This window comes from Centrocercus urophasianus, unplaced genomic scaffold, assembly GCF_019232065.1.
Source record: "Centrocercus urophasianus isolate 14NV4802_14NV808 unplaced genomic scaffold, USGS_Curo_1.0 seq_119, whole genome shotgun sequence".
Lineage (NCBI taxonomy): Eukaryota > Metazoa > Chordata > Aves > Galliformes > Phasianidae > Centrocercus > Centrocercus urophasianus.
The window spans coordinates 1,155-15,247 of record NW_024884353.1 but is presented as its reverse complement, the minus strand read 5'-3'; the positions used below and the strand labels follow the sequence as shown (position 1 = coordinate 15,247).

Genomic DNA, 14,093 nt, shown 5'->3' with positions numbered 1-14,093 from the left:
AGCATCTTTATTTGGCACAGCTCTTAGCAGTTGGGTTAGCTGGGATATCAGTGTTTATTGCTGAGTGCAGCGTATGCCAAGCAAGTGAACGTTGAGTTTGACCCAGATAACTTACAGGGTGAGGGGGACCAAAGCCTAGGAAGAACTGAGGGACAAATCAACTTAGCTTAGAATTAAACATTAGAAGGAAGGATAATGGAAGTAGGGAAATTAAAGCTGAAGTTTTCATTACCTTTTTTTTTTTTTCTTCCTTGATGTGTTCCCCCATTGTGTAAGAATTGGCCAAAAGTTGAGTGGAACAGTATGAGGGGGGCAGCAGGATGTGTGAAAGGTATCACAGACACCAAAGTAAAAGAGATTGAAAAGCTTCCTGCCATGTTCTGCCCTTTCTGGGTTATAGATGGGGAATGTTGTCGTTGCCCGTGGTTTACAAGGTGGACACAGTAACAGACTTGACAAATGGAGACTGTTGGCTTTATTATAATGTGCTTGTATGCAGTAGGTTCTCAGGAGCAATTTAACAGCTTTAGCCTTCATCAGATAGCAAAAACGAGCTGTGCTGTCTGTGTGAAGAAGCAGGTCCTTGCTGGTGCTCTGCCACAGCTCGCTGTTCCTGGTGCGCCCTGGCATCCCAGCTCCACTAGATGGAAGTGTTCACTTCCACATTGGGATGTTGGAGGACTGTGTGTCCGTTGGTGTGCTGTTCTGTGTGTTCTGTGCTTCTGGGAACGTCTAGCCACAAGTTTGCATTGCTTTTACCACTGCTTCAGGTTGTTGACAAGGGTTGGACGTGGTGGTTGTGCAGTCAGTGAGCGTGCCAAAAGGTTCTGAAGGGAACCTACACCCACGAGGGGAGTAAACTCTGAAGGGAACCTACACCCACGAGGGGAGTAAACTCTTCAAAAGGGCTGACAACAGCAGGACTAGGGGAAATGGATCGAAGTTGAAGGAGGGAAGATTTAGGTTGGATGTTAGGGGGAAGTTCTATACAAGGAGAGTGGTTAGGCCCTGGAACGGGCTGCCCAGGGAGGTTGTGGATGCCCCGTCCTTGGATGTGTTTAAGGCCAGATTGGACGGGGTCCTGGGCAACCTGATCTGAATGTGTGTGTTTGGTGGCCCTGCTAGGCAGGGGGGTTGGAACTACATGATCCTTGAGGTCCCTTCCAACCCGGGTGATTCTGTGATTCTGTGATTCTGTGCCAGGGCTGCCTGGTTTGCAGTGAGCTGAGAGAAGAGCTGTGAATTCAAGCAGTGATGTTCCACGTGTGCAGCTCTTCAGGGTCATTCTCTGGGCCACATTGAGAGTAGAACTTAATTCTGGGGAGAGTCTTGTGGAACAATAGGAGATAATGAGGGCATCATAAGTCTGAGAAGGTTTTAAAATATCCGTGTATTTACTGGTTGACAAGAAAACATTCTGGGAGAGCTTCAGTCCTTTCAGCTGCATAATGATGAGAGAATTGTGGCGGGCTGGTGAGTGTCTCTCAGCACGTTGTTGCTGGTGTCTTTGCAGGATGTCATTGTGAAGGTTTTACTCTGAGCTTTGGGGAGATGATGGGCCTGGGGGAGCTGGCAGTGCTGTGTGCCCCCCCTGCAGCTCCTCCTGCTGCTGGGAAGCTGATGAGTGTTTCAGGCTCCGTTGGGCTTTAGTCATGAGCACATTAGGGCATGGATATGTATGGCCAGGGAAGGAAATGCAATCATTGTTTGTATTAAAATGACTTTCTTAATTTAATATTTGTGATTTGAGCACATGAACGTTTATGCATGGCAAAGTTGATGCAGGCAACTGTATTACTAGTATGGGTCAGGGCACTGTAATTTCACTGCAGCGTGCTTAAAAAGAGATGATTGCATTAACCTTTTTGTGCTTGACTATAGGAAAGCAAAACACTGTTATGTACTTTGCAATCTGAATCTGATCATCTGTTTCCCCTTTGCAGATGAATGGTTGAGACCAGTGATGAAAAAAGACAAGCAGGTGCTGGTGCACTGGGGCTTCTTTCCAGACAGGTAAATCCAGGGGGGAGGAAAGCACACCTCGAATCCCAAGTTTAGTTAAAGGCAAAGGGCTGCTTAGAAGTTGCCATTAGGCCAATGCATGTCCTCAGACAAGCTGTTCTTTCAGCATACTGAATTTTGCCTTTCCTGATGGCTGTGCTCTGCCCTCAGTGCTGTCAGTGAACCTGCTGGAGGATGTCCCAGCTGTGTGGCTGCACTCTTGTTCTGCAGAGCAGTGGGCACAGATGTGTTCTCCAGTGCCCTATGCATGTTTCAGCAGGAGAGAGCAAACAACATTGTGCTTGAAGCTTCCTTCTTCACACTGATGAGCTATTAAATATTTATTTGTATTGAATAACCAAGGGTGTGCCTACTGTGTAGGTGTGTATGTAAAGATAGTTAGAAATACCAGCATAAACACTAAAAAAATGCTGCACATGCATCTTCTCTGAAGTATGGCTTCTTCCAGCTGCTCAGCACCTGGTTATGAGGGGGTTTGGTTAGGTTTGGAGTGCAGTTTCTTAACATTAACAAACAGATTTATGAGGGGAATGATATGTGGAAAAGTGACTGTAAGTAATGCCTGAGTTCTGCAGTAGGGATTGAAGAAGGGGATGCATTCTTTCTTCTCCTAAGAGTGTGGTATCTGCTGCCTTGAATTCTTCAGAAACAATGAACTTACTGGCAGGGTTTGCACGAGTGCTGTACCCCTGAATGCAGAGATGTGCAATTCCAGGCAGGAGATGACATCACTGAGATGGGTGCTGAGTTCTGAAAGTGAGAAATGTGCCCTGGATGCCTCAGACCCCTCTCTTCTCAGAGTGCCCTGTTCCCACAGCAGGAACCAGTGATGATTCCTTTGTTTGACTTCCACTGAATGGAAAATAATGTGCCGTTCCATCCCAGCAGTGTGATTTGCAGATGTCAGAATAGCTGAATAAATATTCCTGCTGGTGATCTCTCTGGATGAGCAGCCCAGGGGACCAATTTTGTTTTCTCTGCTTCTTCTCATTAGCTATGACACTTGGGTTCATGCCAACGAAATAGATGCTGAAATTGAGGATCCTCCAATTCCTGAAAAGCCGTGGAAGGTGAGTATCCCTTAAAGAGCTTCCCAGAGTTACTGTGTTGGTGTAACCCATCTGTGAATTCTACTGGGTAGATGTCTTAATGTGCTGCTGGGTGTCAGTGGCTGTATTTCCATATATATGGAAAAAGAAAGTGGTTTTTGTAGAGCTGTAATGAAAACCCCAACGCGTTTCTTTGGTGTGGAGAGGGGCACCGTGGGGAAATCTCCTTGTGGATGATGAGGGCAGATGGATGCATCCTATGATGCTAAAATTACCACCTTTATTGTGGCCTGACTTGGGGGGGTTTGTGCTAAAGGTAATTCCTTCCTCTGCTGCTGAGTTGAGCTGCCTCTGGGAGGAGCCCTGGCTGCTCATTACTGGGTGTAATTAGTTAAGGAGTGGAGATGGGGGTAATACCTCATCCTTGGTGATGTTCTTCTGAAGAATGCTGTGATAGAAAGGAGCCATGCAGTCAGGAGCCCAAGCACTTCACACATATTACAGGATTTAAAGCACTTCTTTGTGTATGCAGAAACTTCATACATGGAAATGGCCGGAAAGAATGGGAGCCAGATGATATGGAAATGGGCTTCTTTGGGAAACAAACCTCTGGTCCAACTGAAACCTTGTTGTTCTTTGTCAGTTGTTGTTGTGGCAACTTTATTGCAGCAGTCTCAGGTACTGGCAGCGGAGCAGAGCTGGATGGGGGCTCCCCGTGCCCTCGACCCTCCTGCTGGTTTCATTTTGCCTCGTGCCTCATTTTTCTCCTGTTGGTTCTTGCTCTGGCTCAGTGTGCCACGAGCCCTGGCACTGCTGCAGGCACACAGCTGTGGGCACGCAGCTGTCCCTGGAGTGAGAGCCAACGTGGGAGCCTCTGAGAAAACAGCAGCTGCTTCAAGAGCCCCTGAGGGCCACAGCTCACATTGCAGCAGTGTTTGCTTAATGGGGAGCTCTGCTCGAAGCTGACGTCGCAGGGATGGAAGAAGTCGTTCTGATGTACTTCACTGCAAGAGGACAGGACAAAGCAGTTACAATCCAACAGCAGTAAATACTACTTAACGTCCTATTATAGGGCTTATTCCTTTATGCATCACATGCAGCATTGTTCTGTGCCTGTGCTGTTCATGTGAATAGCAGAGTTAGGAAAGGGCAGCTCGGGTCAGAAAATAACTGGATGTGATGTCTGTGCAGGCACTCCCTGTTCCAAACTGCTGCATGTAAATAAATGGGACTTCAGCTTTTTGTGTATAAAATACACTGAAGCTCGAAAATGTCATTATTCAGCTATGTAAACTTGCAGATGGCTGTTTTAAATCAGGATAGTCAATCCTCACAAGATATGGCAGTTCTTCCTATTTGTCTCCATTGCTGCACATTCTGACTGTTAAGGTGATCTGTGTCAAACTTGGTGGATTCTGAGAGGAATTTTTGGTATCTGAAGTATGCTTTTAATGCTTTTAATGCACAGCCATTGCCCCAGCTGTGAGAGCTGACCTCACACGTGAGATGACTTGAAAGGACAGAAGAGCAGACATGGCATTCAGCAGGCTTATAGTGTGCCCAGCCTTCATAGCATTGCTTCATGGAGCTGTCACTTAATATATGTAAAATTCCTGTGAGATCTGTAACTTCAGACCCCCATAACAAGGCTGAAAGTATTTCCTTCATCCTGTTAGCTCCATTGTAGAGTGACTGTTTGCAAGAATCAACATGTCACTGTGTTCATAGAATTGTCATAGAATCAGAGACTGCCTTGGGTTGGAAGGGACCTCAAGGATCACCGAGTTCCAACCCCCTGCTGCAGGCAGGGCTGCCAACTGCTGCATCAAGTGCTAGGTTAGGTTGTGCAGGGCCCCATCCAACCTGGCCTCCAACACCTCCAGGGATGGACGGGGCATCACAGCCTCTCTGGGCAGCTGTTCCAGCCCCTCCCCGCTCTCACAGCACACAACTTCCCCTCACATCCAACCTCCAGCTGCCCTCCCTCAGCTCCAAACCATTTCCCTCGTCCTGCTGCCATCTCCCCTTGCACAGAGCTGACTCCCCTCCTGGCTGCAGGCTCCCTTCAGGCACTGCAGGCTGCACTGAGGTCACCCCGCAGCTTCTCTTCTCCATGCTGAACAAGCCCAGCTCCCTCAGCCTGTCTTTGCAGGGAGGTGCTGCAGCCTCTGAGCATCTTTGTGGCTCCTCTGGCCCCTCTCCAACAGATCTCTGTCTTTCTTGTACTGGGGGCTCCAGACCTGGATGCAGTGCTGCAGATGGGGCCTCACAAGGGCAGAACAGATGTGGACAATCACCTCCGTGTCCCTGCTGTCACCTCTCTTCTGATGCAGCCCTGGATACCTTTGGCTTTCCAAGCTACAAGAGCACCCTGCTGGCTCACGGTCAGCTTTCCATCCACCAGGACCCCCAGGTCCTTCTCCTAAGGGCTGCTCTCAAGGAGTTCTTCTCCCAGTCTGTATTCGTAGCTGGGATCACCCTGACCCAAGTGCAGCACCTTGCCCTTTGCTGTGCTGAACCTCACAAGGTTCACAAGGGCCCACCTTTCGAGTTTGTCGAGGTCCCTCTGGGTGACGTCCCTTCATTCTGCTATAGCTCCACTGCTCAGCTTGGTGCCATCAGCAGACTTGCTGAGGCTGCACTCAATCCCACCATCAGTGTCACTGCTGAAGATGTTGCTGAGTGCTGCTCCTGTACCAGATGAGCAGGGGACGCTGCTCATCACTGGCTGCTACCTGGACACAGTGCCATTCAACACAGCCCTCTGGCTGCCACCTTCCAACCAATTCCTTATGCACCCCTCATATCTCCAGTTTGGAGATAAGGATGTGGGGAGGGACCGTGGCCTTGCAGAAGCCCAGGTAGATGACATCAGCTGCCTCCCCTTTGTGCACCAGTGCTGTCACTCCATCATAGAAGGCCACAGATGGGTCAGGCACCACCTTCCCTTGGTGAATCCATGCAGGCTGTCTGGGATCACCTACTTGTCCCTGATGTGCCTCGTGTTGCTCTGTTCTTTAGGTTCATGCCAAGTGGATTTTGGACACAGATATATTCAACGAATGGATGAATGAAGAGGATTATGAGGTGGATGAGAACAGGAAATCTGTGAGCTTTCGGCAGAGAATCTCCATGAAGAATGAAGAGGTAGGTGGCTCCAGCTCAGTGTGTGACCTGCTGCTACATTAATACTCCTTCTCTCTGCAAAAGTGACTGAGATTCAGACAAGCTGAACACTTTCAGGTACCTGTGGTAGTACAGCTTAGTTTGAATTTCTTCTGATGTGTCATTTATTTCAGAGAACTATTGTTGTCTTTTATTATTTCTACATTCTTTCTGTTTCCCAAGGATGGCAAGAGAAGAGATTGACTTTGTACTTTCTTCTAAATGAAACTAGGGCTCCATTGGACAGCATCAATTAATTTCCAGATGCTCTCATTTCGTATTCTTCCTGATGCAGAAAGTTTGATAGGACTCTGAGAGCATTCATTTAACCTTCAGCTCAGGCTGCTTGCTGGGAAATGCTGATGGGTGGAGTACATTGGACGTGCCATAAGTTAGCTGCTGAGTCTTGCTCTAAGAGCACAGTTTGTAGGTAGCTCCTGCAGCAGGGATGGCTATAAAAAGCTTACATTACTTCGCCTTGGCAGAGGTGTGTTTGGAAAGCATTCTGGTGCTGAGGATTCTTACTGCTTACTGCTTTCAGCTCCTTTGTTGTAAGACGTAACAAGGAAGGCTGCAGCATTTCAATAACTGCAGTATGCCTTTCATTTCTCTCACAGCCCGTGCGTAGTCCTGAGAGGAGAGACAGGAAAGCAGCAGCAAGCACACGGAAGAGAAAGCATTCTCCTTCTCCACCCCCCACTCCTGTGGAGTCAAGAAAAAAATCAGGGAAGAAAGGGTGAGTGTCTTATTCAGGGAAGCTGGGGCTGCTGTTCTGAAGGGGGCTTATGGGCGGCCCTGTCCCGTGTCGCTATTCACACCTCAGATCTGCCTTAGGCTGGAATCATTTCTACACTAGGTTTGTGTGGTTTTATAGTGCAGTGTTCATCATTTCTTGACTTCTGTGTGGAAGTGCATTGCCTGTGGGTGGAGGAGAACCTGTGCAAGTCCTGATGTTGTCTGTTCCTCAGCAGCAGGACGTGGTGCTGCACTGAAATAGAGCTTAGGGAAACCCTCACTGCTTCTGGAATAGCTGCAGTTAGTGCAAGCAGTGGTACTGGGGTGCCTTTTGAAGGAGAGCCACTGGAATGACTGCATGTAATTGGGGAATTTTTAATCTATGTAGCCTTGTGTTTTGAAGTGAACTTTTGAAATATCACTTCACCTGAGCACTGTTGGTTGATTACAGTTTGCCCACAGGTCGGCGGTGTTTGATTTTTTTCTCTGTGCTTGTTTGATCTTTAAAAAAAGGGCCAAGATTGTAACCAAATGAAAGCTTACCACTGGTGGGGTTCTGTGGTGTGGGTGGGAGCACTTAAAAAGTGCTTAAGGTGCTGGAGGCGTTCAAAGCCAGGCTGGATGTGGCTCTGGGCAGCCTGGGCTGGTGGATGGTGACTGCACACAGCAGGGCGTTGGAACTGGATGAGCACTGTGCTCCTTTGCAACCCAGGCCATTCTGTTTGAATCTGTTAAAAATCAGGGCTTCTTTAGCAGTGCTATCTTAAAAAAAAAAAAAGCAGCAGCAGTGCTGGAAGTCTGTCGTCTGAGATGAGAAGGTCAGAAAGGTCAGATAACGAATGAATCCTTAGTGTTTATTTCCAAATGTGAAGCCTGAGTTCACTTCTGTAAGGAGGGGCCTGGGTGATTCTGCCTTTGTTCCCAGAAGGACTTTCTCTGGATGCAGAAATGATGTGGAAAAGCCTGCTTGTTCCCCAGATGAGGCAGAAGGCCTTGCAATGGTCTGTTGCCTCTTCTGGTCCGTGCAGCAGATGCCCTTATTGCAGCTTGGGAAAGGAGGAATGGAAGTGAAGCACTGCTGCCCTGAGTCTCACAGGCGTGCAGGTGCTGCCAGCGTGCTGGCATTCAGAATTCAGACAGCAGTGTCCTGCAGTCCTGAATCAATGGCAAAAGACCATCATTTGTATGAAACTGAATCATTAGGCTGCAAAAATTACTCGCTAGTGCCCTTCTAAATTATGTTAGTAATGCACAGACTGGTTTTTGTTAACTCCTCCATGCTTCCTGCTGCACTGTTTGCCCAGAAGAGTTTTAACCCAGCCCTTTAATCCTGTTGTCTGCTGAAGGATAACATCAAGGTGAATGCATCTGACACGTGCAGCTGTCAGAGAGTTTCTCTATGGTTTCTTTCAGACAAGCAACCATATATGGGAAAAGGAGGGGGCAGAAGGAAGAAGATGAGCAAGAAGATCTTACAAAGGACATGGAGGATCCCACGCCAGTACCTAACATAGAAGAAGTGGTACTTCCCAAAAATGGTAAATTACAGATATGGAGTGTTTGAACGTTAAAGCAATTGCTTGAACTGTACAGAGAAAACATGCATGTGTTGTCAGATGTTTGGACTGTGATGTCGAGTACCCAAGCTAGCCATATGGAATTAGTGGAGGCTCTGCTGAGATGCCCAGTGTGGGCAGAAGTGTCCATTTATCAGTAGGTGTTAAGGAAGGATAGGTCAGAAATAAAATCCAGCACCAAAGCGTTTTGGATGTGGCAGTTTGACTTGATCTGGTCTGGATTGCGTGGAGGAATTGCTGGGTGCTGTGCAGGTGGGAAAAGCACAGCAGTCAGAGCCCTCAGTGCCTGCATAGAGGCAGCATTGTGTTCCATGGGAGATCAGACAGGAGCCAAATAAATGGTCTCTTGTGCTCAAACTGTCCCGACCAGATGAACTCTTCTGAACTGCAAGGACCCGACCAACAGAACGGTTTATTGATAAGATAGCAGCAGTGTGCTGGACGTTGATAATTGTATTTTGTCTGATGATTACTCATTAGAGCTGCAATCTTTGTTTTGCAGTGAACCCAAAGAAAGACAGCGAGAACACGCCTGTGAAAGGAGGAACAGTGGCAGACCTTGGTAAGGCACGCAGGGACACACATCCTTCTTACAGCAAAGTCGTGTTTGCAGGGCAGCAGGAAGAGTATTTTAAACTCTCAGTTGTGAAAGGCATCTCTCATTCTGATTTCTGAATTAATTCAGTTTTCACCTGTATTCCATTTGAAATGTACTCTTCCTTTTGGGTCTGTTCCCTTGCAGGCAGGGTTTGCTGTTTTGGGAAGTGACATACGAGCTCTTCTTTGGTAGATGTTTATTTCTTATTAGGAGTTAGGCTGAATTGCAGGTTCCCTGAGCTTTGCTGGCCCTCTGGTATAAGGGATAGAAACTAGTGTCCCATGTCTTATTATACAAGGTACATCTAGGGCACTGGGCCAGGCAGTAATTAATTATGGATTCCTAAGCGTGGAAAAATTCTAATTATCTTCCTCTTTATCCCCTCTCTGATGTGCTCCTTTGTGTGGGACCATTGAGTGCCTGCATAGAGATGAGATAGTCTTCATGATGTGTGCTCTGCTTCGCTTTCCTCCTCGCTTCCCTCCCAGAACAAATGCAGTCTTTCCAATTAAGCAGTTCACGGCTGGGAAGGACTGCGTGTGTGAGCAGTCAGGTGCATGTCATCACTTTAATTCCCAGTGCTTTTGCCTTTCAGATGAACAGGATGAGGAGACAGTGGCGACTGGAGGAAAGGTAACTGCAGTGATTTCATGCTGAGCTTGGTGGAAACTGAAATCTTCATCGTTGTGGACTTACCCTGCAGTGCTTTTCAAGGGATAGTTAAGACCAAATTGGTCACTGGTGGAAACAGATGTAAAGTTTTTTCAGATGAACATCTTTTGGATGCAGATTTTTCAAAGCTTGTGTTTTTTTTTTCCTTTAGATTTCAGTGCTAAATGTAGAGCTGGGCTGCGTTTCAGGCTGTGTAAGCACCTAGGTGCAAACACATGGGCAGATGGCCAAAGTGCCATTCTTAGGTGAGCAGAGTTTCGTGCTCACAAAGAGTGACTGGGCTTCTCCAGCAAGGGAAATACTGTTACATTAGTTGCAGTTCCTTGATCCCAGGGTGTAGAATAACCTGGAATTGTGGAACTCGTGCAGCAAGGGTTCAATCTGTGCTAGGTTGGGAGATGTTGCTTTTACGTTCTCTGCTAAAGGCTTGTTGGTTTGGGGTTGGCTCTTTTTGGCCGTGGTCTGTGTTCTGTTCTTGGAGACAGGGAGGGGGAGTGGGGGGATGAGGAGAGGACAGACTTCTTTTCTGGACAGCTATGGTGAGGTCACTAAATAGGTTTGGAGAGTACCTTGTCTATGGGAGAATTTAGTTGCCCCAAAAGGTGCAGTGGTGATACTCCCAAAATCCTGCTTCAAGGGCTGGGCTGTTTTGAACAGCCTTTGGTTTCTTTGAAGTAATTCAGGCAAAGAAATTTGTTAGAAGTGAAGTTACCTTTGGCAAGGTAAGGACTCTTGTGTTACAGGTACACAGGAAACCTGAGCCAGAGGAGGCTGTAAATAGTGTAATAGTGTAAATAGTGTAAATAGTGTAAATAGCCTCTGTGTACTGTCCCCAAAAATCTGCACTGATTCTCAGCTTTCTGATGAGAGAGGAATGGTCCCTGTTAATCCACGTGGCCATGTTTGATGTCCCCTTGTTAAAACATCTCCTACTGACTTTATTAGCAACTGCCTTCCAGAGAAACCTCTGCCCACTGTGCTGTAGCTCCTGGGATCTGCTGGTCTAATGTCTGCTATGAAAGTTTGTCCATCTTTTATGTCCAACACAGCACATCTATACCCCATGCCAGGGTTTCCATGGCACAGTCAAAATTTGAGCTTGATATCTCTTCACGAGGCAGAATTATTGAGGACCAGCCTTAAGACTGACCAATAAAGGTTATCCAAGCAAAAATGTCAGTGGTTGTGATTTGCTGCCTGCAGAATTGTCACTCTGTACCCTACAAGTGTCACCCAGTAAAGTGAGAACTAATGACTGATTTCCATTAGTACTCTTCTGAGGAGTGAGGGAAGAGTGGCAGGAAGTACAAGTCATCTTAAGGTATTGCCAGGTGTGTTCTTGAGGTCTGACAACAGCTCTCAGCAGCTTTTTGCTTCCTTTATTCTCTTTTGGAAGCACTTCCTCTCATCCCTGGGGCTCTCCCCACTGAAGGCATTTGTTTGGGGTGGCTGCACGAGGGCTGTCCATGTCTCCCTGCTTGCAGCCTCCTCACCACTGTGTTCCTTCCTTGACACAGGAGGATGAAGATCCTAACAAAGGTGACCAGAGCCGATCGATGGATCCAGGTGAAGATAACGTCACAGAACAAACCAACCACATCATCATTCCCAGCTATGCGTCTTGGTTTGACTACAACTGGTAAGAAAGCAATTGGGATCTGGGGATTTAGAGTTTCGTTGGTGGTTTTTTTTTGTAAGTCGTGCTGAGAGCTGAAAGAAATTACTTCTTTTTAGGTGTAGTTCACACATGTGGGCTCATCTTTTCCGCCTGCAGATCTTCCTGAGCTGAGGTCTGTGGGATTTGATACAGCCGTTCTTAAAAGCAGAAGCTGGAGCTTGTGGTGGAGAACTTCCTGCAGTAGTGCTGAGGATGGGTCTGAGCTGTTAGCATAAAGATAGCCAGAGCTGGAGGCTGAGCCAAACTGTGTTGCCTTGTCTGTGTGTGCTCTCACAGCTTGAGCTGACCTAAATCCTCACGAGTAGAGCCATCCTTCACCTCCCTCCTTTGCTCTCTCCCACTTGGAGAAGCAGAAAAGCCAAGGAGCACACAGTGTGAACTTACAGGTTGCCTTCTGAGCAGGGAGTCTTGAGGTGCTCTGCTGCAGTGCAGGGTGAAAGGCTCCATTAACTCACTCTAAATGGATGATTCCCTTTGTGACTGTGGGGCCTGCTGTAGGTCAGGAGAGGCAGCTCTGCAGCTCGAGCTAAGTGAGGATTCCCTGAGGTGAACGTGGAGATGTCTGTGTGGTCTCTGTGCTTTGGTTCCTTTGGATGCCTCTCCTGTTACTGTATGTGTGCTCGTGGAGTGGCTGGCTGAAGCTTCCTGCAGATGTTTGTGTTCATAGCAGCAGCAGGAGCTGTACTGGTGCTCCTGAGAGCTTCATCAGCTCGTGAAGCACAGCTACAGGACTGACACAGAAGGTGCAAAGAAACAGAAGGAACTTCTCCTTGGCTCAGATGTACCCGTGCCTACCTTGTGAAAGGGGACCTCAAAGCATCTGTGATGCAAAAAAGGCTTTGGTTTGAGATTCTCCAAATCAGAGACGTCCGGCACATGGAGCTGACTTTGGCTGGAGGCTGAAATAGCTGCACAGCTGTGAGGCTGACGTGTTTCTGTCCCTGAGCTCTGCCTCCATCCAGAGAGGTTCCTGCAGTCCTGGAGAGCAGCAGAGCTCAGCTGTGGCTGCTGCTGCTGTGCCAGAAGGTCACTTTTGGCTCATGTCAATGCACACAGACTGCTGCAGCCCTCCCACATTGCAAACACTGCTGCTGGTTTGAAGCAAATGGAAGAATAATTCTAACCTCCTTCTCCTGAAGTGCATTCCAAGCTGCTGTTTCACAGCATTCATTGCTGACATTAAATCTGTAATAAACAGATACAATTTATTTGATCCTCGATTCAGTTCCAGTGTAATCTGTTCTGGTAGAGGTGACTTCACTGCAAGAACTAAATGACTTTATGTGCTGTAAACCTGTTGTTTGGTGAATCGTGCTCTCTGAGCCCTGTTCTCTGAATGGATGACAGAATGAATGATGTTGGCACCAAAGGACGGTGGTGTGTTTGGCTGAAAACTGCAAGATGCAAGGGAAGAGCATTAGTTTTAATAATAATAATAATAGCAGTGTGTGCTTCCTTTAGAAGGAACTATTTCTCAAGGACCTCTGTAGTTTTCAGATGTTAATTTGGATGAAGTGTGTGACATTTTAGGAGTTGCTCTCGTCATTTTAATGGAAATAAGTTCATTTCTGACACCTTATAAAGTGGAAATCTTTGGAATTGCGAAGCTCTCCTCCTGCAGGGCTGGGTGGATTAAATCCTCACAGTTTTCTCATTAAGATTTAAAAACAAAAAGGTACAGTCAAGGTCCATGCAGTCTGGGTGCTCACGTTGTGATTTTACTCCGCTGTCCCAGCCCTCACGTGTCACACATACCATGGCTTACACAAATGTCCTTGTTAATACCTGCTGGTGCAGTGACCCTTCACGGCCACATTGCCTTATTTCTGCTGAAAAGAAACCATCATATCTTTAATGAAGTACTGAATTGAAGGCTCCTGCTGGAATGTTCAGGTTTCCACGCGAGGCCGTTGCAGTGAGCGTGCTCTCAGTACCCATGGGAGGTGTGTGGAGTTCCCTGTGCAAGGCTTTGGGGTTTGCCATCTGAACTTTGTGTTTTCCTTGCAGCATTCATGTGATTGAGCGCCGTGCTCTTCCAGAGTTTTTCAATGGAAAAAACAAGTCCAAGACTCCTGAAATGTAAGTGCAGCATGAATGTAGGTACAGCGTGAGCGTCAGCGTGCAAGAGCTGAGCGTGGCAGGGCAGTTCTCCATGCCCTTCATCCTTCCCTTGCTTCTCCTTGTGTGTGTGCTTAGCAGGTGCTGACTGTGGGTGCATGAAAGAAAGGAGCACCTGTGACACCACAGCGTGCAGCTGGATTGTGTCAGCGTTACTGTAAAGATGAAGGCAACATTTAATAGCAGCTATCAAGGAAAAACGAACCCAAGTTTTTTTCCAAGCAGTGTTGGAACAAACTGTTGAACGTGTCCTGAGCGAGGTACAGGATCCAGTATCTCCCAGAGAAATCTGTAAAACTGTATCATTGAATCATAGAATGGCCTGGCCTCCTGCTTGCAAAGGAGCACGATGCTCATCCAGCTCCAACCCCTGCTGTGTGCAGGTCACCAACCAGCAGCCCAGGCTGCCCAGAGCCACATCCAGCCTGGCCTTGAATGCCTGCAGGGATGGGGCATCCACAGCCTCCTTGGGCAACCTG

General features: G+C 47.5%; 1 protein-coding gene across 2 annotated transcripts; it reads left to right on the top strand.

The window, feature by feature from the left end:
• The first annotated feature begins 1,948 nt into the window (after positions 1-1,948).
• Positions 1,949-13,605, top strand: LOC122155505 (SWI/SNF complex subunit SMARCC1-like). 2 transcript variants are annotated; one of them, XM_042809389.1, is made up of 9 exons: positions 1,949-2,013; positions 3,017-3,092; positions 6,093-6,218; positions 6,854-6,972; positions 8,385-8,509; positions 9,051-9,110; positions 9,742-9,779; positions 11,336-11,457; positions 13,504-13,605. In XM_042809389.1, the coding sequence occupies exons 1-9, from the start codon at positions 1,964-1,966 to the stop codon at positions 13,577-13,579; spliced, it is 792 nt and encodes a 263-aa protein (XP_042665323.1). In that variant the 5' UTR covers positions 1,949-1,963; the 3' UTR covers positions 13,580-13,605. The 2 variants fall into 2 exon arrangements, with proteins under 2 accessions (XP_042665323.1, XP_042665324.1); XM_042809390.1 differs by lacking the exon at positions 13,504-13,605 and adding an exon at positions 12,164-12,665.
• The last annotated feature ends 488 nt before the right edge of the window (positions 13,606-14,093 follow it).